Source organism: Photinus pyralis, unplaced genomic scaffold (genome assembly GCF_008802855.1).
Source record: "Photinus pyralis isolate 1611_PpyrPB1 unplaced genomic scaffold, Ppyr1.3 Ppyr1.4_LG10, whole genome shotgun sequence".
Classification (NCBI taxonomy): domain Eukaryota; kingdom Metazoa; phylum Arthropoda; class Insecta; order Coleoptera; family Lampyridae; genus Photinus; species Photinus pyralis.
This window is the reverse complement of record NW_022170250.1, coordinates 17,939,762-17,967,045: the sequence shown is the minus strand read 5'-3', so window position 1 is coordinate 17,967,045 and position 27,284 is coordinate 17,939,762. Positions and strand designations below refer to the sequence as shown.

The 27,284-nt window shown below is 41.8% G+C and overlaps 1 protein-coding gene across 4 annotated transcripts in view; it reads right to left on the bottom strand.

Moving 5' to 3' along the window:
- The window catches only part of LOC116160868 (GTPase-activating protein CdGAPr), a 32,337-nt gene extending 5,405 nt beyond the window's left edge, over positions 1-26,932 (bottom strand). Inside the window, exons 1-11 of one of the 4 annotated variants that reach the window (XM_031474004.1) lie at positions 26,843-26,932; positions 10,307-10,496; positions 10,067-10,254; positions 9,828-10,016; positions 4,913-5,097; positions 4,618-4,863; positions 4,436-4,567; positions 4,231-4,386; positions 3,614-4,187; positions 3,413-3,570; positions 3,192-3,366 (exon numbers count right to left, since the gene is read on the bottom strand). In XM_031474004.1, coding sequence (XP_031329864.1) covers positions 3,192-3,366; positions 3,413-3,570; positions 3,614-4,187; positions 4,231-4,386; positions 4,436-4,567; positions 4,618-4,863; positions 4,913-5,097; positions 9,828-10,016; positions 10,067-10,254; positions 10,307-10,496; positions 26,843-26,917 — 2,268 coding nt within the window. In that variant the 5' untranslated portion in view covers positions 26,918-26,932. Of the gene's footprint in view, positions 1-3,191; positions 3,367-3,412; positions 3,571-3,613; positions 4,188-4,230; positions 4,387-4,435; positions 4,568-4,617; positions 4,864-4,912; positions 5,098-9,827; positions 10,017-10,066; positions 10,255-10,306; positions 10,497-17,900; positions 18,440-26,842 lie in introns of those variants that run through there. The other 3 variants (XM_031474005.1, XM_031474006.1, XM_031474007.1) reach the window with 3 other exon arrangements.
- Positions 26,933-27,284: the final 352 nt, after the last annotated feature.

Here is a 27,284-nt window from a genome sequence, read left to right as displayed (position 1 = left end):
ATTATTTGCCAATTTAATGTTATTTTCGTAACGCATGATTATCGCCATTTATAACACATTCTAGATACAAATTGTACTTTTAATTATACTGGTTCTACTGTGAATTACTGACCGATTTACGTGTTTTTATTTATATTTAGATACTGTATGTTCCCTTAGGGGCTATATTCTATACAAGTTTGCAGAACTACATTTTAATTTATAATTGAATTTATTGCAGCGCATCTCGCTATTGTTTGCATGAATATGTTACTGTTTATTTACAGGGTGCCTCATCTGGGGGCGAGTGACGTACGTTAGGTGGTTGATTGTTACATATTGCACTTGGCATTGTGAATTAATTACTTGATACCAATGTTTGCCACGACATGTTCCTTTGTATTGTTGTAATGTGACAGTACTAAAAGTTATGCTTCTACTATTTATTTGAACCGGGTGATTATGATTATTAATATTTGGCGGGGTGACTTGTTTGGAATATTTACTGTGCTATATTTGATACCGGTATTATATCTCGATTTGACGTAGCAGAGGCTGGCTAAAGTTCAGAACTGACATACGCAGAGATAGATATCTTTTATGTACTGTTTTTTTTGTTGTGTCTTTGAAAAGAGCCTTCTTGCCGATATTGCTAATCAATCCGATTAGTCGATCCCTGACATGTAGGGACCGAATATTGGTTTTGTGTCAGTTTTTGTTATGCCAGTGCCAATATGTCAACTGTCAACGCCTACATAAATTGTGTATATTTTGTTTATAATTATGTATGCGTGCGAGTTTGCCGATGGCTGCTCTGTTATTTATGTTATGTCATGCTTTGTCTTTTGATCGGTTATTGTCAGTACTCATTTTAAGACTAGTGGGTTGGACTGGCCCTAGAGATGTGTGAATGAAAGAGTTGGGGTCCCGCTTAGTCGTACATGAGGGGGCAGGCAAGTCTCGGCCTCACTTGCGCAGGGATCTGCTAAAAGCGTACGGCGTGTTCCCGTTGTGCCCTTTGTTTTTTTTTTGTATCCATTGGGGTATCCTTCCTGTGTGAAATGCTCTTATGAGAGGCCAACTCCTGGCGATTTCATACAATGTTGACATGTCATGACCAGAGCAACTAAAGACTACTCGGTGTGGGATTTGGACCGATCACCCAATATCCAAACTTATTATGTGAATTTATTGTACTGTTTTAATGATTGTTTTTATGTTATGTGTGTGAAATATTGATTCTTTAGGCATTCCAGCGGAGCCTGTGATTCAACATCGTATTGATTTACTTGACAACCATCATAATATGCATTCATGCCATTACAGATAACTAATTTTACTATAAAATTCAATATTAATTTGTTGGCTGGGTTTTTTCTTGGTCAGTTCTTTTTTTCCCAGCCTATTTTTATATTTGTACTCGGTGAACTACCATTTTCTAAATTTAATCTTGCAATGAGAATTATTTGGATTAAATCTCCGTTTTTAAAGCATGTACTTGTTTTATTTGTATTCCTTACTTGATCCTCACTCCGACAAGCAACACATATCTTGTAGCGACTCTTAAAAACACAACGTAGTAAGTGGTCCTGTTATTCAGTTATTCAGGTTAGGTAGCTTTATCTAGACGATCACGTGCCATGGGGTTCACTTAGTTTGGGAGGGAAAGTTTTGAATTTTAAATCTTGAGTTGCGCAGTCTCTCGGGACTGGCCTGGGTACATCATAGTATTATTACAGTGACATAATACGATAGGAGGTACGCTGAGCCATAATTGTTTAATTTAACACTGGAGCTACTCATTCGTCATAACGGAGATATTAAAAGCGGGTACCTGTGGTCACAGATACACATGAACATAGGGCAGGTTCTTAAAGAATCGTGAAGGTTTTTTTAAGTTGGCGGAAATTATTTGCAACTTTAAAGGTCTTGACAGATTGCTAATCGCAAAGGTATACTTAAAAACTATGTATATCTCTGCCATAATTAACGTTACACTCTTTACCACGCCAATAAGATTTGGAATACGTATGTAGGTATACATATATGATCTCTTGAATTCGTCTGTAAACAAATCACAAAATAAATTCACCGATTACAAACATCAAATGCCAAAAATAACGAATAACGAATTCGAATTATGCACACTCTACCGCTTTACATTTTTTGCAGCGACATCTAATGGATCAATCCATAAGCGTCATATTACAGTTTTAAACGGTACATGTTTGTACTGCTCCGCAATAGAGGGCGCTTTTAAGTATACCTAAATTTGTTTCCCAAAAAATGCATAATGTGTAATGTATAATATAAATAATGTAACTATACTATTTAACCTAGAAAATATATCTTATGTAACATTACTCTGTAATTGGCATTAGCTGTTGGGTAATAAATTATTATTATTATTATTATTAACGTGTGGATCTGTGGTAGTACTTACGGCACAGACGAACGGATTTCTGAAAATTCAAAAAATGCTGCTTGTGGGAATTTTTTAAAAATTCCTGGATAGTTTTCCAGAATTGAGCACAGGCTTGTGCTATAAAAGAGGACTCGTGGAATTTTTTACAAGAAAAACAAGTCAGAATTGTAAATTATCGAGTTAATGTAAAAAAAAACTGTCAATAAAAATTAAGCTTCAGTCTTGTATCCTTTTTGCAAATATAAGTTTGTAGAAAAAAATATTGTGGTTGGTTACACTCTTTATTTCTAAAAGAATAAGAATATTGTCCGGAACTGACCATTAAAAATGACGCCTATCCTTCTCCATTTGTCAATGGTATGTTAGACAAGCATTAGTCAAGTTCGATATACTTCAAGCAAGCACCTCAAGTATTTTAATGGCTGTCAACACTTCAGGAATCCAGGATTTGGTTACCCACAACTGCAAAAGAAATGTTCTGAAAGGACGCATATTCATTTCCTTTTGTCACAGAAGTACAGGATAAACTTTGCAGATACCCAAAATCCTTTTTTTAAGCCCTTAACCAGCTAAAACATATTTACAGTTGGCACTTTGTAAAACACTTCTACTACGTATTAGAAAAGTGCCCGTTCCAGGAACAGATGCATATCCGCTACCTTTTGTCACCTGCATTCTTGATAATCGGAGTTAGAAAATCGCCTACAGAGACTCTTGCAAAGTGTATTGATTGATCACAAAAATTACTAGCTTTTGGCATACCACAGACGCAAGAGAAGCTACTCACAATATCTTTTTGGAGACGAGGCGAACTGACGAGACTTTCATCCTCGGAGAAGATCCGCATTTCCGACTCCTCCAACTCGAAATTGATCTGTATCTCGCTCAGATCGTAAAGGGAACCCTCCGAGTTGTGCTGCGAGCTTTGCAAAGTGTCAAAGTAAGAGTCGTGTGACACGGATCTAAAGAATTCAAGTAAAAGGGCGTCGATGTGACAAAACGGTTTACCTGTTGTGACCTGGAGGCTTGTTAAGACAGTGCAACGGTCCCAAAACGTCCTCCGTGCTAGCCGGCTCGGAGTGACCGGAAGTTAGACTTTCGGCCGACTTAACTGGTCGCAATTTTCGCTTCATCTCCGTCAGATCCGTTTCTGTCACCGACTTCTCCTGAAGACGCAAGCTATACAACAGCGGGAAACCGCGAACTTACCACAACGACGTTGCCCGGCGTCGACGCCTTTCGGCCCTTCGTCAGGCTTCCCTGCGAGCGCGAGTTGCCGCGCGATTTCGAGAAGAACGACCGCCAACCGGACGGCGACCGCTTGGGTAGGCCGCGCTTTCGATGGCCCGAGGGCAGTTCGATGATGGTGTGGTACTTTTTCGGCAAATTGTTAGGCCCGCCGCCGACTTCGATGTATCCGTTATCGTCCGCCTTGTTGAGCAGGTGCTTCGTGCGCGCCTCCTCGAGCGTTATCAGCTTCGTAGGCGTCGAAATCGCCAAGCTCTTCGGTCGGCTTCTCTTCGGGGAGTCCTCCATGTCGAGGCAGGTGCTGTTCAGGTTGGGCAGATGGTCGCAAAATATCAGATCGGCGTAGCAAATGAGAAACTCGGTCACCACGGCCTGAACCCCGACCCCTTGCAGCGCGGCGACGCCGCCAATCTCCAACTCTGCGCAGCGGAGGAGGTTGGGCGCCCAAACGATCGCGATGTTACGGGTCGTCATGCCAGTGCTGGATCCGTGCTGGGCGACTCGAGACAGATGCTTCATCAGATACTCCAGCGTTCTAAAAGACCCCTTGAATATTGGTCGAGGAAAAATTCGCTTACCGATAGTGAGGGGGCGGTAGTTTCTGAACGGCCTCGCGCATCTTTAGCAACCGATCGTGATCGGTAAACGAATTGCGGTTTATGCTGTTGCAACCCTGAACTGCAGACACGAAACTTTGATAAAGTTGGTAGGTGCAAAGTGGATTCGGCAGTTCGCTGCAAAAAGGGAATTCAAAAAACCGCCACCGTATCGCGACATACGCACCGAAAATACATTTTCAATAACGATGCGACAGAATGAATATCTTGCAAAATATCTTCTGTATACAGGTCGGGGATACGGTCTTCGTCAAAGGCATTCCGCAACTTCTGTATGTTTGACGTAACGCCCGACAATCTACGGATTTTTGAATTTTTGAAATTTTTTTTAAATTGGTCTACACCTACCTATAGATACCATCCACAATTCCGTGCTTCTCAATGAACTCCGTACAGCACTTCAACACTGTAGGAATCGTATGTCCCGAATTAAGCAAGTGCTCGCCCAAATCGCAGCCAAAAACCCGCTCCTTGAGAATCCCGGACTGTTTCAGGCGACGTCTAGACGGCCTATTCAAAATAAAGCTACGAAAAAACGCGATCAGCTTGCCGTGCTTTCTCAGTACGGGCTTCACGGGGGTGATCGCCAGCGACCTGTAATCGGCGGGAGAGTGATAAGGGCGCGTCTCGACGAGATATTTACCCGACGACGGGCGGCGGAAGCGGCATGTTTCGCGGCACCTTATCGCCGATTATGTGCACGCAGTGTTGGGGGAAGAATCCGACCTGAAATCCCCGCTTGCCCTTCCACCAGATCGATTCGGCCGGACTGGCCATGTCGATTACCGAGATCATATCGCCGACCTCCAGGCTCAGCTCATCTCGGGCCTGTCACCAAAAAAGGGAGCTTAATTACTACCAATTAACAAATCGGAGCGTTGATTAATAAGCGCCTACATAAATTCCTGGTGTCAACTTCCGCCTGTATTTACATTATCGTACGGAATGCCAAGGTTGTCGCGCGATAGCAAGTGCCAAGTTTCAATGGTAACTTTGATCTATTTACTAAACAATCAAAAACACAATTTGGTATTTTTACTATTACATGTACAGGGTGGCCAAATAAGAATGCGAGGTACTGTATCTGGTAACCTGTCCATCGTAGAGGCTTGCGGTAAAAAATTTTATTACTAAAACGGCCACGAGAAAAACCTGGAAAATATTTTCAAGTTTCTGGAATTTCCGCTAGGGGGCGTAACTGCAATCTGGATCTAAAAAAGTGATTTTTCTGTGAATTCCGCTATAATAACCTAACAAAAAAATTTCCGGTATTTGAAGTCTAATCTGAACCTTTTTTGTTTGACAATTTTTCCAGTATCTCTAAAAATGAAGTGGTGGGGGGTATTCAAAGGTTTCCGTAAATAACACCCTGTATCTTCGAAACGAATGAGCCGATTTAAACAAACTCGCGGTTTTCGCGAGCTTGTTTAGGCATCATTTAGCTACTTTTTCATGGAAAAAAAATCAAACCAACGCATTTAATTTTTTTGAGAAAATTAACCATTTCTGTCGGAATGTCGAAAAAAGCCCTCAAGCGGCGATATGCGAAACTAACAAAACTTCAAATATTATAATATTTGTAGCCGAAGAATAAATCTTTTCAATTAACCTGAGTTTGTTAAAATCGGCTCAGTCGTTTCTAAGATACAGGGTGTTCTTTACGGAAACCTTTGAATACCCCCCACCACTTCATTTTTAGAGATACGGGAAAAATTGTCAAACAAAAAAGGTTCAGATTATCGTCAACTTCAAAGACCGGACATTTTTTTGTTAGGTTAATATAGCGGAATTCACAGAAAAATCACTTCTTTAGATTCCAGATTGCAGTTACGCCCCCTAGCGGCCATTGCAGGAACTTAAAAATATTTTCCAGGTTTTTCTCGTGGCCGTTTTAGTAGTAAATTTTTTTACCTCAAGTCTCTACGATGGGCAGGTTCCCAGATACAGTACCTCGCATTCTTATTTGGCCACCCTCTACATATAAAAAATATCTTGTCACCAAATTTTCCAGGACCCTGTACAACTTAAAAACATCGCATTACGCAGTTACGCCATTTGGAACAGCAAACGAATACACAAACCATCGCACGCCAATTATGCGCCGACAGAAAACATTTTTGCGCTTCATCGTTAGATACTAAATGTGCGCCTCTTACATATTTCGAGTCGCAGTAGCAAAAACATCATATGACACTATCGTCTAGTGCAAAATGTTATTGTAACGGAGCAAAATAGGCGCATAACTTTTATTTTTTTGATGTGCGCATAAGAAGAAGTAGCAGCCTTAGCTGTCCAATTCACGGCGTAAATTGTTTTGTTCATGCGTGCGTCATTAACGTTTGGCGCAAAAGAGCGCATAATTGCCATTGAAGCGCATAATTGCCATTGAAGCGCAAAATTTCACGCAAATTGCCTAAGAAACAAATGTCCATGAAACTGCTGCTCTAACTGTTCAAGTGACGGCGCAAGTTTTTTTGTCAAACCGCGCATGATACACAATTGATTTCCGGCGCAAGAAACAGGCGCATATTGCGGTAATTTTTAACTATTTATGTTATATTAAGGAATTGCAAGGTTTTAATCGGAAGAACTTAGCTTCGTTGATATCGCATCAAGCGCACAACACAATCCCATTGGGGCGAACAACTTTATTCTAACAGCGCACACTATGACCGAATCTGATGTAATAAATAAAGTGAGCGAAACACTTGCATTCGAAGAGAGCACCAAATTTCATGCAAAAAAGTTTTCATTCTATAGGCACATAAAAAAATTATTTGTCATCATATTGTGACGCATAATTCCTGCGCATAAAACTGTGGTACCAAATATGCAGTAAAACAGAACAGACACAACATTTTTGTGCATAAGTGATGCGCCAATTACGTTCCGCAAAAAACCTCCGTTAAAAAACCGATTATGCGCCGTTAAAATGTTTTGCTATTTAAGCCCAAAATGTTATTCCATCTTTAGGCATCAGTGACATGGATCATATCTTTAGACATGGTGACAAGTTATAAATCCATGGGTTTGCCTAAGTGGACAAAAAACCGATTATGCGCCATTAAAATGTTTTGCTATTTAGGCGCAAAATTTTATTCCGACTTTGGACAGTGATGCGCCAATGTAACTAAGCATATTCTGGCAAAAAAGGTTATAATTCCATCGATCTGCCTAAGTGAACACAAAACCGATTATGCGCTACTACAATGGTTTGCTATTTAAGCGCAAAATTTTATTTCATCTTTGGGCATCAGTGATGCGCCAATTACACGCCGCTGTACCATATTTTACATTTATAAATTCCATTCCAAAATCGATTATCCGGCGTTGGATGAAGCGCAAATTTGTATTCCATCAATGCGCATAAATGGGAACCGCTGTAACAACATTCTGGCAAAAAATGTATAATTCCATAAGTTACCTTCACACAACATCGATTATGCGCCATTGGAACATTTTGCGATCAAATTTGTATTCCATCAGCGCATAATTTTTAGGCGTAAATTTTTATTCCATCAACGAGTAATGTTGCGCCGCTATAACTACAACGGCAAAAGTTATAATTCCATCTGTTTGTATAAGTCAACACAAAATCAATTATGCGCCGATAGATGTTTTGCGAATTAAGCGCCATATTCGCCAACGGATAATTCTTACGCCTAAATGATGCGTCACTACATTCTAGTAAAAAATTCATAATTCCATTAGCCTGCCTATGTCGACATATAAAACCTATTATGCGCCATTTGCGATTTAGGCGCAAAATTTTATTCCATTAACGCACAATTCCTGTGTGACGCGCCAATTACGCACCGTTATATACATTCTGACAAAGAAATGTTATAATTCCAGCGGTCTGCCTAAGTGGACCAAAACTGATTATGCGCCGTTAGAATGCTGTGCAAATATAAGAGAAAAATGTTATTGGACCAACGCATAATTTTTGTTACGCTCTTCTGAAATTACTTTTTGGTAAAAAATTCCATTGGGCACAAAACCGGTTACACGCCGTTGGCATGTTTTGCGATTTAAGCGCAAATGTTTTTGTTCCATCAACGCCTAATTTTTGCGCATAAATGATGCTTTGCTGTAACTACATTGCGCCAAAAAAGTTATAATTCCATCGGCCTCCCTCAGTTGGCACAAAATCGATAGTGCGCCATTTAAGCGCATAATGATGCCCCGCTATAACTACAAGGGCAAAAGTCATAATCCCATGTGTCTGCACAAAACCAATTATGCGCTGTTCGATGCTTTACGATTTAAACGCACATTTTTAATTCGCCGACGCATAAATGATGCGTCGCTGTAACTACATTGCGCCAAAAAAGTTATAATTCCATCGGCCTGCAAAATCAATTATGCGCCGTTAGAATGCTTTACGATTTAAGCTCAAGATTTTATTCCATCAACTCCGTTACATTTTGGTGAAAATTTGTAATTCCATTCCAACATCGATTATGCGCTGTTAGAATGTTTGGCGGTTTAAGTGCAAAATTCGATCAACAAATGATTCTTGGGCATAAGTTATGCATCCCAAAAAAATACTTCCATTAGCATGTCTAAGGCGACACAAATTACAAAACCGATTATGCGCAGCTACTTTGTTTTATCGATAAATTGCGCACTTAGTAACTTCTGGGAAAAAAGTAATAATTTCAGTGATTATGCGCCAGTCCAGTCGAATATCGCGCAACGCTATCAAGGCTCAAAATTCTTGCGCATAAGTGATATGGGGCGCAAAATTCACGATTATGCGCAAGCGCCGCTAAAACTAACCAATGGAACAAATCTGGGCTAATGGTGGCGGCGACACAGCCGATTATGCTCCAATTTAAGCGCACATTTGTATTTCATAAACGCATAATTGTTGCGCCACTGTAAATGCATTCTGGCAAAAAGATTATAATTATGTCAGCTTCCCTCAGTCTACACAAAATTCATTTTGCGCCGTAAAAATGTTACGCGATTTCAGCGCAAATTTTTATTCCATCAACTCATAAACGATGCGCCAATAACGTGCGGTTGTAAATACATTCCGGCAAAAATTTATAATTGGATTCCAAACACGATTATGCGCCGTTAGAACGTTTTGCAATTCAAGCGCAAATGTGTATACCATCAAAGCATAATGCGCCAATTACCCGCCGCTGTGACATTCTGGTCAAAATTCATGATTCCACTCCAAAACGGATTATGCGCCGTGAGAAGGTTTTGGGGTTTAAGCGCAAAATTTGATTCCAGCAACGAATAAATCTTGAGCATAATGTTGCAGCGCTTTCTGGCAAAAAACTTTCATTCTATGGCGACAAAAAACCGATTATGCGCCGCTATTTTCTTCTATGGATAAATTGCGTAACAACTTCTGGTAAAAAAAAGTAATAATTTCACTGACTATGCGCCAGCCGACTATCAAGGCACATCTATTGGTGCAAAATTCTGGCGCATAAGTGACCTGCTGTATTAGGGCGCATAATTTTCGATTATGCGCAAGCGCCGATGGGAGGCTCAACCTCCATCGCTTTCTAGGAAAAAGTAAACCGGCCAATAACTACCTGTGAAACATATCTACGAACGCTATAGGCGGCGGCGACGGCCGGCGTGTTTATCGAACGGCTCTCCTCGCTGGGCACCAACAGCCGATTGCCCTTATTGTCCATTTGGAACCAGTTCAGCACCGGTCCGCAATTAATCGAGTTGTCGGCGATCTCCGAAAATCGCACCAGGTACTCCGTGAGGAGGGTCTGAAATGCGAGAGATGACAACGTGGGGGAACCGCGCCGAAAGTCTATACCTCGACGTCCTCGCCGTACGAGGGATGACTAGAAAGGTCGGGCAGTTGCGAAAACTTCCTATCGTAAATGCATTGGTGAAGTTGGGCGTCGAGCATTTTGAAATTTTCGTAACTCCTCTGCACCAGCCAGCACTCGTCCGCCGAGGTCACCTGCACCATGTGCCAATCGACGCCCTCGTCGTCGTTCGCTAAAAAAACGGATGTCAATAACGCAAGTTGCACCACCCCTTACGAACTTACTGTGCTGCGAGTGCAACGATTGGTCCATATTCGTCTGTAGGGTGACGGCGACCTGGGACAATTGCACCCTTTCATAGTGAAAGTGCGCGCACTCCTCCAGCTTCGGAAATCGACACGGCTCGACTCCTGTCACCGGGACGCCGCCCGCAGCCTCCGAAATCTGCATGTCGTACACCTCAGTGCATAGTGCCTGCAAAAAAATCGAAAAACGTTAGAACCCCTCCAGCGGACACATCACGCACATGTTTATTATGAAACTAACACGTGATGTAAATACAATTCAAGCGACGACGATCACAAAAAATCACGCGTCGAACGGCAGATGTTTCATAACCAGTTCCGAGACGCAAACCAAATCGCAATGCAAATGCAATTATTATTAATATTCGTCATAATTTTGCGCTAATTGCACGGCTCTCTGGGATCGCGAACGAAAAACTGAGCGCGATAATTTCACTTACTTTCAATTAGCCACTTAGAAAGTCCACTGGCACTTCGAGATTAATGCCACCAGATTCTTAGCAAGACGATGATAATTAAGAAGGAAAAAAAATGAAATTATTATAGACATCTGGTATGCCTGCAGAGATGGTAATGACAAAGAATCTTTTATTAAGAGACGTACTTTCAGTATGTCGCCCCATTGTTGAGCATTAAATTCGATATCTTCGCCATAAGTTTCTTTTCTTTAACAAATCTCAACTTTTAGACCTCTAATGGTCGCAGAAGCATAAAAAAGTTGTACTGCGCATGCGCCAATCGACTTTTCTTATGGAGAATTTCAATACTGTTATGCGCGTATTGCCGTTTTTGGAGCACCCACATGTTTGGAATGTGTAACAGTATCGACAAAGTAGCTCTGCGCATGCGCAACTCAACTTTTCTCTACGCATGTGCGAGTTTTTCCGATGCACGTTCGGTTCATATTCTAATGAACGTTCTATAAGGCTTGCTGACAACATTTGTAGAAAATATGCTGAGAAACAAAAAAAAAACTCTGCGCATGCGCGATCCTCTTTACTGTCATGCGCATTCGAATTACTTATATTCGCCGATGACATGATCATTCTATTGCTACATTTTTGTTGAGATCTACTGTCAATATTTCTAGAAAATAGTTTCAGAAATAAATAAAACTCCTATGCGCATGCGCGATCGTGTTTATACTGTCATGCGCAGTCCATTAGATGGCATGATTAATCTATTTGTTCAATTTTTGTGGAAAATATTTCTAGAAGGCGGAAACAAAAGAAAGTGCTCTGCGCATGCGCGATCGTATTTACTGTCATGCGCATTCTAATTACTTTCATCCGCAGTTCAGTGAAGAATTACTGTCAATATTTTTAGAAAATAGCAACATGCGCACAGCTGAACGTTTGGTGCATTTTAATCAGAAACACTTGATAAATCGAAACCCTTAAAATTTACCCTACGCATGCGCAATTTGAGACTTGCCATGCCCGCGTGCTGATCGAAATTCCACTCATTATACGTACGTAGATTAACATAAATTCCTATTTTTTGTATTGTGCGCTTATTATGCGCCGCTGAACCAAAGATCTTCTCCACCTCCTGTCTCAAGAGACACAACGAAATCCAACGATGCATGAACTTGTGCGCAAATTTCTCGTGTCGTAGTAATTAAGCGTAGTTGACATTTTTTTGCGCCCTAATGGGGGATCAATTGTGGCCGCACATTCACATTGACAGCCTTGATGCCCCAACTTTTGTGTGGTGCGCCGCTGACCTAAACATCGAGCGTAAAAGCGCAGGACACCCTCCGTGCGTGAACTTATGCGCAAATTATTCCTTAGGTAGCAATTACGCAGTTGAGATTATTTTTTCGTTCCAAAATCGGTGATCAACTTTCGCCAAATGTTCCTATTGACGGCGGAGTCTTGATTCTCAAACTTTTTTCTTGTGCGCCAATTATGCGCCACTGAACTAGAAATCGCGTGCTCCTCACGCTCAAAATTGTGCGCACATTTCTCCTTCCGTAGGAATTAGGCGCTATTGAGATTATTCTTAGCGCAATAATCGGTGATAAAATTTGGTTCAAACACTCACATCGACAACAAACTCATAGTCATCCTCTTTCCTTGAGCGCCAATTATGCGCTGCGGCGCCGAACCTCTTTTGCGCCTCCAACCCGCAGCCACAAAAAAATTTTCACTTCCAGTGCGCATGTTTTTATTTTGGTATCAATTATTGCGCCATTGAAATTCTTTTGCGCAATAATCAGCTGTAACATTTGATCAAACACACATCGCAATTCTCTTTCCTTGTGCGCCAATTATGCGCTGCGGAGCAAAACATCTTGTGCGCCTCCAACCCGCAGCGACAAACAAATTTCCAAGGCGCAAGAAACTTCCTGTGCGTGATCTGGTGCGCATATTTCCACTTCGGTAGCAATTAGGCGCCGTTGACATTATTTTTTGCGTAAGACAAAACAACGAACTCGTCGCCATTCTCTTTCCTTGTGCGCCAATTATGCGCTGCGGAGTCAAACATCGTGTGCGCCTCCAACTCGCAGCGACTAAAAAATTTCCAAGGCGCAAGAAACTTCCCGTGCGTGAACTTGTGCGCATATTTCTACTTCGGTAGCAATTAGGCGCCGTTGCCATTATTTTTTGCGTAAGACAAAACAACGAACTCGTCGCCATTCTCTTTCCTTGTGCGCCAATTATGCGCTGCGTGTCCAAACATCTTGTGCGCCTCCAACTCGCAGCGACTAAAAAATTTCCAAGGCGCAAGAAACTTCCCGTGCGTGAACTTGCGCGCATATTTCCACTTCAGTAGCAATTAGGCGCCGTTGACATTATTTTTTGCGTAAGACAAAACAACGAACTCGTCGCCATTCTCTTTCCTTGTGCGCCAATTATGCGCTGCGGAGCCAAACATCTTGTGCGCCTCCAACCCGAAGGGACAACAAAATTTCCAAGACGCAAGAAACTTCCCGTGAATGAACTTGTGCGCATATTTCCACTTCAGTAACAATTAAGCGCCGTTGATAATATTTTTTGCGTAAGACACAACAACGAACTCGTCGCCATTCTCTTTCCTTGTGCGCCAATTATGCGCTGCGGAGCCAAACATCTTGTGCGCCTCCAAGCCGAAGGGACAAAAAAATTTCCAAAGCGCAAGAAACTTCCCGTGTGTGAACTTGTGCGCATATTTCTGCTTCGGTAGCAATTAGGCGCCGTTGCCATTATTTTTTGCATAAGACAAAACAACGAACTCTTCGCCATTCTCTTTCCTTATGCGCCGATTATGCGCTGCGGAGCCAAACATCTTGTGCGCCTCCAACCAGCAGCGACAAACAAATTTCCAAGGCGCAAGAAACTTCCCGTGCGTGAACTTGTGCGCATATTTCTGCTTCGGTAGCAATTAGGCGCCGTTGCCATTATTTTTTGCATAAGACAAAACAACGAACTCTTCGCCATTCTCTTTCCTTATGCGCCGATTATGCGCTGCGGAGCCAAACATCTTGTGCGCCTCCAACCAGCAGCGACAAACAAATTTCCAAGGCGCAAGAAACTTCCCGTGCGTGAACTTGTGCGCATATTTCCACTTCAGTAGGAATTAGGCGCCGTTGCCATTATTTTTTGCGTAAGACAAAACAACGAACTCTTCGCCATTCTCTTTCCTTGTGCGCCAATTATGCGCTGCGAAGCCAAACATCTTGTGCGCCTCCAACCCGAAGGGACAACAAAATTTCCAAGACGCAAGAAACTTCCCGTGCGTGAACTTGTGCGCATATTTCCACTTCAGTAGCAATTAGGCGCCTTTGACATTATTTTTTGCGTAAGACAAAACAACGAACTCGTCGCCATTCTCTTTCCTTGTGCGCCAATTATGCGCTGCGGAGCCAAACATCTTGTGCGCCTCCAACCCGAAGGGACAACAAAATTTCCAAGACGCAAGAAACTTCCCGTGAATGAACTTGTGCGCATATTTCCACTTCAGTAACAATTAAGCGCCGTTGATAATATTTTTTGCGTAAGACAAAACAACGAACTCGTCGCCATTTTGTTTCCTTGTGCGCCAATTATGCGCAGCGGAGCCAAACATCTTGTGCGCCTCCAAGCCGAAGGGACAACAAAATTTCCAAGGCGCAAGAAACTTCCCGTGCGTGAACTTGTGCGCATATTTCTGCTTCGGTAGCAATTAGGCGCCGCTGACATTTTTTGCGTAAGACAAAACAACGAACTCGTCGCCATTCTGTTTCCTTGTGCGCCAATTATGCGCTGCGAAGCCAAACATCTTGTGCGCTTCCAAGCCGAAGGAACAACAAAATTTCCAAGGCGCAAGAAACTTCCCGTGCGTGAACTTGTGCGCATATTTCTGCTTCGGTAGCAATTAGGCGCCGCTGACATTTTTTGCGTAAGACAAAACAACGAACTCGTCGCCATTCTGTTTCCTTGTGCGCCAATTATGCGCTGCGAAGCCAAACATCTTGTGCGCTTCCAAGCCGAAGGAACAACAAAATTTCCAAGGCGCAAGAAACTTCCCGTGCGTGAACTTGTGCGCATATTTCTGCTTCAGTAGGAATTAGGCGCCGTTGCCATTATTTTTTGCGTAAGACAAAACAACGAACTCTTCGCCATTCTCTTTCCTTGTGCGCCAATTATGCGCTGCGAAGCCAAACATCTTGTGCGCCTCCAACTCGCAGCGACTAAAAAATTTCCCAGGCGCAAGAAACTTCCCGTGCGTGAACTTGCGCGCATATTTCCACTTCAGTAGCAATTAGGCGCCTTTGACATTATTTTTTGCGTAAGACAAAACAACGAACTCGTCGCCATTCTCTTTCCTTGTGCGCCAATTATGCGCTGCGAAGCCAAACATCTTGTGCGCCTCCAACTCGCAGCGACTAAAAAATTTCCCAGGCGCAAGAAACTTCCCGTGCGTGAACTTGCGCGCATATTTCCACTTCAGTAGCAATTAGGCGCCTTTGACATTATTTTTTGCGTAAGACAAAACAACGAACTGCGCTGCGGAGCCAAAAATCTTGTGCGCCTCCAAGCCGAAGGGACAAAAAAATTTCCAAGGCGCAAGAAACTTCCCGTGCGTGAACTTGTGCGCATATTTCTACTTCAATAGCATTTAGGCGCCGTTGACATTTTTTGCGTAAGACAAAACAGCGAACTCGTCGCCATTCTGTTTCCTTGTGCGCCAATTATGCGCTGCGGAGCCAAAAATCTTGTGCGCCTCCAAGCCGAAGGGACAAAAAAATTTCCAAGGCGCAAGAAACTTCCCGTGCGTGAACTTGTGCGCATATTTCTACTTCAATAGCATTTAGGCGCCGTTGACATTTTTTGCGTAAGACAAAACAGCGAACTCGTCGCCATTCTGTTTCCTTGTGCGCCAATTATGCGCTGCGGAGCCACACATCTTGTGCGCCTCCAACCCGAAGGAACAACAAAATTTCCAAGGCGCAAGAAACTTCCCGTGCGTGAACTTGTGCGCATATTTCCACTTCAGTAGCATTTAGGCGCCGTTGACACTTTTTTTTGCGTAAGACAAAACAACGAATTCGTCGCCGAACTCGTCGCCATTCTGTTTCCTTGTGCGCCAATTATGCGCTGCGGAGCCAAAAATCTTGTGCGCCTCCAAGCCGAAGGGACAAAAAAATTTCCAAGGCGCAAGAAACTTCCCGTGCGTGAACTTGTGCGCATATTTCTACTTCAATAGCATTTAGGCGCCGTTGACATTTTTTGCGTAAGACAAAACAGCGAACTCGTCGCCATTCTGTTTCCTTGTGCGCCAATTATGCGCTGCGGAGCCAAAAATCTTGTGCGCCTCTAACCCGAAGGGACAAAAAAATTTCCAAGGCGCAAGAAACTTCACGTGTGTAAACTTGTGCGCATATTTCTACTTCGGTAGCATTTAGGCGCCGTTGACACTTTTTTTTGCGTAAGACAAAACAACGAATTCGTCGCCATTCTCTTTCCTTGTGCGCCAATTATGCGCTGCGGCGTCAAAGATCTTGTGCGCCTCTAACCCGAAGGGACAAAAAAATTTCCAAGGCGCAAGAAACTTCACGTGCGTGAACTTGTGCGCATATTTCCACTTCAGTAGCAATTAGGCGCCGTTGACATTATTTTTTGCGTAAGACAAAACAACGAATTCGTCGCCATTCTCTTTCCTTGTGCGCCAATTATGCGCTGCGGAGCCAAAGATCTTGTGCGCCTCCAACCCGAAGGGACAACAAAATTTCCAAGGCGCAAGAAACTTCCCGTGCGTAAACTTGTGCGCATATTTAAACTTCGGTAGCAATTAGGCGCCGTTGACAAAACAACGAACTCGTCGCCATTCTCTTTCCTTGTGCGCCAATTATGCGCTGCGGAGCCACACATCTTGTGCGCCTCCAACCCGAAGGGACAACAAAATTTCCAAGGCGCAAGAAACTTCCCGTGCGTGAACTTGTGCGCATATTTCCACTTCAGTAGCATTTAGGCGCCGTTGACACTTTTTTTGCGTAAGACAAAACAACGAATTCGTCGCCATTCTCTTTCCTTGTGCGCCAATTATGCGCTGCGGAGCCAAAGATCTTGTGCGCCTCCAACACGAAGGAACAAAAAAATTCCAAGGCGCAAAAAACTTCCCGTGTGTGAACTTGTGCGCATATTTCCACTTCAGTAGCAATTAGGCGCCGTTGACATTATTTTTTGCGCAAGACTATTATGCGCTTCTAGTAAAACTTGATTTTGCGCCGTTATACGGCTCAGGTTTGACCAAAAATTTACATTAAAAATGAACTCAAACTCTTGCCCAATGAAAGTGGTTTTGTTACCGTTATTGGGATCAGGTTTGATGTGCGCCCATTATGCGCTTCTAGTAAAACCTCATTTTGCGCCGTTATAAGGATTATGTTTGACAAAAGATTCGCAACTAAGACGAACTGCTTAGCACTCGGCTTAGCACCAAACTATTGTCGTGTGCTACTATTATGCGCTTCCAGTAAAAAATGTTTTGCGCCGTTGTAGAGATCAGATTTCACAAATTCTGTCTTGTGCGACTATTGTACGCTTCCATTAGGATCAGGTTTTACAAAAAATTAACATAGAAGTCTTAGGGTGCATTATGCGCTACCAGTAAAACTGCTTCTTGAGCCGTTATAGGGATCAGGTTTGCACCGAAGTCTAGCACTTGTGCCGTGAGACAATTATGCGCCTTAAGTGAAACTGCTTTTTTGCGCTGATATGGTTTAGCAAAAAATTGACATAAAAAACAAAGCAATTAGCACAGAACTATTGTCTTGAGCTACAATTAGGCGCTTTTTTTGCGCAGTTATGGGAAACAGGTCATTTATACAATATTGGTCACGTTGTCAAGTTAAAAAGTCAACAGGTGGCTCGATTACTCGTCACGCTGATCAATATTTTCAGTAGAACGGCGCATATCCCCTGTACATGCAAATGTAAGGTTAGGTTGCGAGCACCCCGCATAATTTGGTACCTGTGGAGTATGGTATGGTTTCCGTGTTTAATAGAAACGCTAGCACTGCCAATTATTTTCTATTTTGAATCGAAACCTCTAAGGACGTTAACCCGCATGCAAATTAGTCGGGACAAAAGCGACACATAAAACTTACAGTGCAAACAAGCGATCCAGCAAAGCCGCTCAAAACCCTCCTCATCGCCGGCACGCACATCTAAAAGCGCCCTTTATTGCGGGTGCACAGCATCATGTGACCATCCCCTCAATTGAAAAATGTATTCAAGCCTTCGCGACAAAATCACGTATGCATTGTCGAAATTAAAAAAGCGGCAATAAAGCGAAGGAACACACCCCAAAAAATGTAGGTTATGTGCTGGCGCAGACGGAAGGAAAAGGCGAAAACTGGGCAGAATCAAGCTTTAAAGAGGATATTCCGTCCACATCCCCATTTTCCATATCGATTCGACGAAACAATCCAAATTGCATCGCGAAAAGACGCCCGTCAAGGACGGGCGATCTTCCGTCACGCGACACGATTTTCGCGCTTGATTAATCAAATCGGTCCTTCGAGTCGGATAGTTTTTTTTTCTTTTTCATTCGCACGGTCATTACACCCACTGGCGACGTAAAATCGCAATTAAACTAACGGTGTCCGTCTGTCTTCGCTAGACAAGACGAGACAAGTGCGAGGCATCGCAATTTATGTCGTCGCGAGTGACCGTTGCCAAAATTTTGCGCGTGTGCGGATATTTTCAATGGAAAAATACACTCAATTTTCCGCTCAATTTAGTCGAATTACAATCGACGATTTTGGAAATCGGCGGGATACGGTGCTATTGAAATACACCTACAGCGCAAATAATCGAAAAGTGGCGCAACATTAGCCAATCGTTACATTTTTTGCCACAGCCGAATGGTCGAGCGACACCTTCTTGGAATACATCTCCCATCGGCAAACCCGTGCAGGTCAAAATCTCATTTAAAAATTAGCACAACTGGATCCCAAAGTATCCCAAGCGTCAAATAGCAAAATGGGTCGAAATCATTAACTGTAAAGAATTCAACTTCTGTGGCAGAAATCTTCAAGTCACTTTCTCCCACACCGGGGCGCTCATAATCGAATTTATAAAGAACTCCCAAGTTTGTGATATGGATCCCAAAGTATCCCAAGCGTCAAATAGCAAAATGGGTCGAAATAATTAACTGTAAATAATTCAACTTCCGTGGCAGAAATCTTCAAGTCACTTTCTCCCACATCAGGGCGCTCATAATCGAATTAATAAAGAACTCCCAAGTTTGTGAAATGGATCCCAAAGTATCCCAAAAATTACACACAGAAATGGCACGAAGTCATTGACTCTAAAGAATTCCGCATCCGTGGTCGAAATTTTCAAATTAGTTTTTCTTAGTTCCGACGTCAATTTATAAAGACTCGCAAGTTGGCCATATGGATCCCAAAATATCCCAAACATCTCGCAGTGAGTTGGCACGGAATAATCGGCTTTTAAGAATTTCGTTTCCGTGACACAGACCTTCACTTCATTTTTTCCCATTTCTGGGAGCTCATAATCCAATTTAACCACAAGTTTGCAGTATGGGTCCCAAAATGTCCCAAACATCTCGCAGTGTTGGAACGCCATAACTAACTTTTAAGAATTTCGTTTTCGATGCAGAGACATTCTTCTCACTTTTTCGTTTCCGTGACGTGATACTCTTTTCTAGTTCTGGGAGCTCATAATCCCATTTATAAAGATTTACACTATGGATCCCAAAGTGGTCCAAATATCTCGCAACGAGTTGGCGCAGAATGACCATCTTTTAAGGATTCCGTTTCCGTGGCAGACCCATTCAAATCGAGAGGTCTTTAATGCAAATTATAAAGACACACAAATTTGCGGGTTGGGTCCCAAAATGTCCCAAACATTTCCAAACAAATTGACACAGTATAATCGGCTTCTAAGAATTACGCTTTCGCGGCAGGAAGTGGTTTCAACCACTTTCTCCCAGCTCGGGGAACTCATGATGCCATTTATGAAGAAGCCGAGGAAAAAGCGCAAGTCTCTCACATGGATCCCAAAATGTCGCGAGCATGTCGCACGGGGTTTGCATGCAATAATCAACTTCAGAATCTTCAAGAGCCTTCAAACCAATTTTTACCACTTCGGGGAATTTATAAAGAACCCGAACTTTGTGACATGGATCCCAAAATGTCCCAAGCATCCCGAAATAGTCTTCTAAAAATTGCGCTTCCAAGCTAGAAATCTGCAACTCACTTTTTCCTAGTTCGGGGATCTATATAAAAGCTTTGACTTTGTGATGTAGATCCCAAAGTGCCCCAAGCATCATATAGCGAAATGGCACGGTATAATTTACTTTAAAGAATTCCGCTTCCGTCGCAGAAATCTTCAATTTTCCAGATAAAGCAGCTCATGATCCAACTTATAAATAACTCCAAGGTTGCGATATGGATCCCAAAATGCCCCAAACGTCTCGCAGAAAATTGGGACGAAATAATCGACTTCTCAAAATTGCGCGTTCGCGACAGAAATCTTCATTTTTTCCCTGCCCTGGGAGCTCATGATTCCATTTATAAAGAAGCACACGTCTGCAACATGGATCCCAAAATGTCCAAGCACATCGCATGACGTTTGCACGGAATAATGCGCCTTTTCGTAAAATCACTTTTAGCCAAGTTCTGGGAGCTCATGATTCAATTTATTAAGAAACATCAGTCTGCATCATGGATCCCAAATATTTGGGCGCAAATTGGCACGGAATAATCGGCTTCTGAGTCTCTTCAAATCACTTTTTCCCAGTTTGGGGAGATCACAATCGAATTTTTAAAGAAACCCAAGTTTGTGATATGGATCCCAAAGTGTCCCAAGCATCTCATAGCGAAATGGCACGAAATAGTCGCTTTCTAAAATTGCGCTTCTAAGTTAGAAATCTTCAATTCGCTTTTTCCTAGTTCGGGGAGCTCATAATCGAATTTATAAAGACCCATAATATTGCAATTTGGACCCAAAATGTCCCAAACATCTCGCGGCGAGTTGGTACCGAATAATCAACTTTTAAAAATTTCGTTTCCGTGGCAGAGACTTTCAAATCACTTTTTCTCAGGTCGAGGGGCCCATAATCCAATTGATAAAAATCCACAAATTTGCGATATGGATCCCAAAATGTCCCAAACATCTCACAGTGAGTTGGAAGAGAATAATAAACTTTTAAGAATTTCCTTTCCGTGGCAGACACCTTCAAATTACTTTTTACCAGGTCGAGAAGCCCATAATTTATATGGAACCACAAGTTTGCGATATGGATCCCAAAATATCCCAAACATCTCGCAGTGATTTTGCAATAAGTAATCAACTTTTAAGAGTTTCGTTTCCGTGGCAAATATCTTCAAATTTTTCTTGCACTTTTTTCAGTTCGAGGGGCCCATAATCCAATTGATAAAGATCCACAAATTTGCGATATGGATCCCAAAATGTCCCAAACATCTCGCAGTGAGTTGGCACAGAATAATCAACTTTTAAGAATTTGATTTACGTGGCAGAAATATTCAAATCTATTTTTATCCCTTCGGGGAGATATTTATAAAGAACCCCAACTTTATGACATGGATCCCAAAATGTCCCAAAAATTGCGCTTCCAAGCTAGAAATCTTCAATTCACCTTTTCCTAGTTCGGAGAGATCATAATCAAATTTATAAAGAACTCCAAGTTTGTGATATGGATCCCAAAATGTCCCAAACATCTCGCAGTGGGTTAGCAGGGAAGATAACTTTCACGATTTTCGTTTCCGTGGCAGAGACCTCCAAATCACTTTTCCCCCGGTCGAGAAGGCCATAATCAAATTTATAGGGACCCACAAGTTTACGATATGGATTCCAAAGTGTCTCGAGCATCACATAGCGAAATGGTACGAAATAATTAACTTGAAATAAATCCGTTCCCTCAGGAGAAACCCTCAAATCACTTTTCCCCAGTTCGGGGAGATCACAATCGAATTTTTAAGAAACCTCAAATTTATGATATCTACCCCAAAGTCTCCCAAACATTTCGGGCAACATGGTACGTAATAATCGGCTTCTGAGAATTACGCTTTCGCGACAGAAATCTTCAAATCACTTTTTCCCAGCTCGGGGGAGTTCATGTTCCCATTTTAAAGACGCACAAGTCTACAACATGGATCCCAACGTATCCCAAACATCTAGTATGGAGTTCACACGTAATAATCGACTTTTAATAATTCAGTTTCCGTGGCATGGACCTTCAACTCACTTTTTCCCAGTTCTGCGAACTGATAATCCAATTGATGAAGACCCAGAAGATTGCGATATGAATCCCAAAATGTCCCAAACATGTCGCAGCGAGTTGGCACGGAATAATCAACTTTTAATAATTTCGTTTCCGTGGTATGAATCTTCTAATCATTTTTTTTCAGTTCTGGGAGCTTATTATCCAATTGATAAAGATCTAAAATTTTGCGGTATGGATCCCAAAGTGTCCCCAGAACCGCATAGCCAAATTGGAACGAAATAATTAACTTTAAAGAATTCCCCTTCCGTATCTTAAACCTTCAAATCGCTTTTTGCCAGTTCGAGGAGCTCATGAATCAATTTATAAAGAAACATCAGTCTGCATCATGGATCCCAAAATGTCCCAAAAATTTGGGAGCAAAGTGGCAAATCGATCATTTGAATTTCATGCGACTTGGCTTGAAATTATCGGCTTTTGGAAAATCGGCACCCTTGCTAAAAATTGTCCAATCTCTCCTTCTGAGTTCTGGGAGCCCACAATGCGATAAAATTTGTAATTGATTTCCCAAATTGTCTCAAAATACAATCCGTCCGTCAACCACAGTCCAATACATCAATCAAAGCAGCTGCTCTACCACTTAATCTTCGCGTGAAAAACCAATTCCCAGTCGAAAAAGGCCTCGACCTCGACAATGTTGACAGGGCACTTAATTTAGAAAGAAGTTGAATGAACAGAGAAATTCCCAACGAGTTTTTAATAGACGCGCGATACATTCTTAATAAGACGCCATTTCCTTTGCGTAGTCACTAATTAATCGCAGAAACGGGTAATAAAAAGTGCACGCATTACGATCATAAATGCGTCAACATCAATTTACTGAAAAACAGTGCAGATACCAGCCATTAGGAGCAAACTTAATGGCGTACGCAATGCCACAAACCATAAACTGGAAAATTGAATTTATGCCGCGCTGCTCGATGCGTTTTACAAATTGTAACTGTAACGGATAAAAAAGCGGTTGCACTTGGATGAGTTCCAGGTTTAGTCGTATCCCGGAAATGTTCTTCTCTTCCTTCGACCTTTTTTTTCCTTCTACGAGCAAAGCGAAAGCAGATGTCGACGGCGGCGGCGTTGGCGGGACAATTTAACGAAATGATGAATGTTGGCGGCCAATTGCTCATTGTTTCGACGCAAACCAGTTGCACTCATTGAGCACGATTCATCAATCGCGAAGCGGCGAGATAATTTTATTTTAGGCATCGCCATTTGTGGATCAGGGCGACCTTAATTAGTCGAAGTCCTTGCCGTTTTAGAATCGATCGCCGATTGAGTTTCCTTTTATGCTTGCAGAAGGCAAACGTTATGCCTAAAATTGCCAACCAGGGTACAATTGTTCTTATTTGTCGATGTTCTGTTCTCCTAATACAATCGTTTTGAAGATTTAACGTGATAATACAAGCGTAGTACCTCATATAAGAATCAGTTGTTTTATAAAAACGGTGTCGAACTCGTCTTATGCCATCCTAATAAAAAAAACCTTTTAAATTCATGTTCTCCTAATACAAGTCTGTCTGAAAATAAAGATCAGGAGCAAAAAAGTATCAACAAATTGCGCCTCCAGGCGCAAAAAAAGCGATCGTAACCCCTCGTCTCACGCGACTACTAATACCAGGAGCACAGAGACGAACAATTCCAAGAACGAATCTGCCTGCACGTAGTCTAATTTAATCAGCAGGACAGTAGGTTAATCAATTACCAAATACCTGCACTGCCTCTTGACGCAGTTCCTCTCAAAAGCAACCAGAAGAGCAGGAGGTGGAAAATTCTGACTTAGATTCATGTTCCCCTAATACAAGTCTATCTGAAAATAAAGACCAGGAGCAAAAAAAGTATCAACAAATTGCGCCTTGAGACGCAAAAAAGCGATCGTAACCCCTCGTCTCACGCGACTACTAATACCAGGAGCACAGAGACGAAGAATTCCAAGAACAAATCAGCCTGCACGTAGTCTAATTTAATCAGCAGGACAGTAGGTTAATCAATTACCAAATACCTGCACTGCCTCTCGACACAGTTCCTCTCAAAAGCAACCAGAAGAGCAGGAGGTGGAAAATTCTGACATGATCAGGAGCACAGAGGTGCGAGAAGCTTCAAATATCCAGACCAAACAGAGTATTCTCGATATCAAAATTCAAAAAATAGAAATATCTTCCTAGAAAGATCCTTCGAAATCTAAAAATGTTAGAATTCTTGAGACCTCATAAATCTGAAAAGTCTCTAGAACATTTTTCTATATGTTGCCTCTTTTCATTTCATAATTTTCTTGATACACTCCTCTTGGTTCTGCTAATACTCTTGATAGTTTGAACCCTTTTAATTACCTCTGATCCTTTTTAATCTCCTGATACGACTTACGAGCTGTTGATCCTATTGGCACTCTCGATCATTTCGATCCCCCTAGCCTTCTTGACGTAGATTGTCTTAGCCCTTCTGGCTCTCCTGAGACCTCGATCCCGTCGATGCCTCAATCCTCTAGATCTTTCTCTTGATCGGCATTTCAATTATCTTGTTGATCCTCTCGGTCATTGATCATCCTCCTTATCTTCTTCACGCTATTCTTGAATCTTAATCTTTTTAATCCTGTAGATCCCCTCAATCTTTCTCAATTTTGATCTGCATCATATATAATGTGTCACCATTCTGTTTTCCACCTGCGCTCCTGATACCAACAATTCATTTCCAGCATAAGGAATACGTAGGAAAATCACTCAATCCTTTGCATTTCTATGCTCCTAATACACGCGCTTGTATTTTCTGAATTTTTGATACCAGGTGGACATAATGTTACAGCCCTTTGTGTTACACTTCCGCGCTCTGGTATGCATCAGGGGCAGTAAAAATTATACATAGGTAAATTAGCACTCAATATTTAGCATTTCTGTGCTCCTAATCTCTTTTTTAACATTTTGTGGTACCAGGAGGACATCGTGTTTCAGCCTTCTATTTTACACTTCCGCGCGCTCCTGATACGTGCAATTCATTTCATGTAAAAGGGGTACGTAGGCACATGCGAGCTCTTTGCATTTCTGCGCTTCTAATACACGCGATTCTTTTTAAAGAGTTTTTGGTAGCAGGAGAACATAATATGTGTTACACTACTATTTTACACTTCCGCGCTCCTGATACATGCAATTTAGTTGCAGAAAAGGGAATACGTAAGAAAATTAGCACTCGACCCTTTGCATTTTATGTTCTCCTAATACCCGACATTCTTCTCAACGAATTTTTGTTATCAAGAGAACATTAATTTCGGTTAGCCTTCTAGACTTCCGTGCTCCTAATACATAAAATTCATTTGCAGTAAAAGGAATGCGTATGCGAACCCTTAGCATTTCTGTGCTCCCAATACACGCGATTCATTTTAACCTGTATTTGGTATCAAGAGAACATAATATGTGTTAGCATTCTATTTTACACTTCCGCGCTCCTGATACATGCAATTTAGTTGCAGAAAAGGGAATACGTAAGCAAATTAGAACTCGACCCTTTGCATTTTATGTTCTCCTAATACCCGCGATTCTTTTTAACGAATTTTTGTTACCACGAGAACATTAATCTGGGTTAGCCTTCTAGATTTCCGTGCTCCTAATACATAAAATTCATTTGCAGTAAAAGTAGTACGTATGCAAACCCTTAGTATTTCTGTGCTGATAATACACGCGATTCTTTTTAATGAGTATTTAGTATCAGGAAAACATAATATATGTTAGCCTTCTATTTTACACTTCTGCGCGCTCCTGATACTTGCCATTCAGTTGCAGAAAAGGGAATACGTAGGCAAATTAGCACTCGACCTTTTGCATTTTATGTGCTCCTAATCCCCGCGCGTTACTTTTTAACGAATTTTTGTTACCAAGGACGTGATCCTGATACATAAAATAAATTTCAGTAAAAAAAAATACGTACGCACATTAGCACTGAACTCTGCATTTCTGTGCTCGACTCTAATACACGTGATTGTTTTTAATGAATATTTGGTACCATCAGAAGACCGCAATATGTGTTATCCTTCTATTCTACACTTCGGCGCTCCTGATACAAGCATTTAATTTGCAGTAAAAGGAATACGTAGGCAAATTAGCACTCAATCCTTTGTTTGCGTTCCTGATGTGCTCCTAATACACGCTATAAAAAGGAAAAGTTAAAGCCATTTAGCATATAGAAGTGGCCGCCATTTTGTTTGACCCATTCGCGAACTTGAACGTCATATTTATGAGTTACACCAACCCTTAAAGTTTGGTCGGAATCGGCGCATAATTACGAAACTGAGAGTGTTCCTTTGACCATTACAATGGGTGGAAGAAATCTACCTAAAATAGGTAAGGAAATTAGCACTGAACCATTTACATTTCTGTACTCCTAACACATACGATTGTTTTTAACGAATTTTTGGGACCGAGAGGGCATAATATGTTAGCGTTCTATTTTCTAAATCCGCGCTCCTGACACACATGCAATTCATTTGCAGTAAAAGGAACACGTATGCAAATTAGCACTCAACATTTAGCATTTCTGTGCTCCTAACCTCTTTTTTGCCATTTGTGGTACCCGGAGGACATCGTGTTTCAGCGTTCTATTTTACACTTCCGCGCTCCTAATGCATACAATTCATTTCCACTAAAAGGAATACGTAGGAAAATTAGCACCCGACCCTTTGCATTTCTGTGCTCCTAATACACTCTTTACTTGATTTGCATTAATTGTAATTTATGACGATTTGTCTTAAACATAATCAACCCTTAATTCGACATAAATAAAAGATTGCCACAGTACCTCGTAAAAAGAATGTCCTCCCAGTAGACCTGAAACAATAATGATAATAATATATTGTTGTGCAGACATGATCATTATATAAAGAACATACGCACAATAATGTAAGAAATACAAAAAGACAGATACGAAACGAAAAAGTCGTTAAACTCATCAAATGGGCAAAAAAAGAGTCTTGAATGGACACTTTCTTTAATGGGACTCTAAAATCTAGTACATCAAATAGTGTGGTACGTTGACCATTTTGGAGCTGCAGATTGAAACTTTCCCGGCGGGAAACGCCTTCTGAACGATTGGCCCTTTTATTAATGGATTTTACTACCACAAACAGAGTAAGAACAATTTTTCAAAGGTTTTGAACGTTCTTGTTCGCTGGTTCAGCGAAAACGTAGCTTAACATCGAAACCTCTTTCGGCGTAAAAATATTACAATCGCACATTTAATC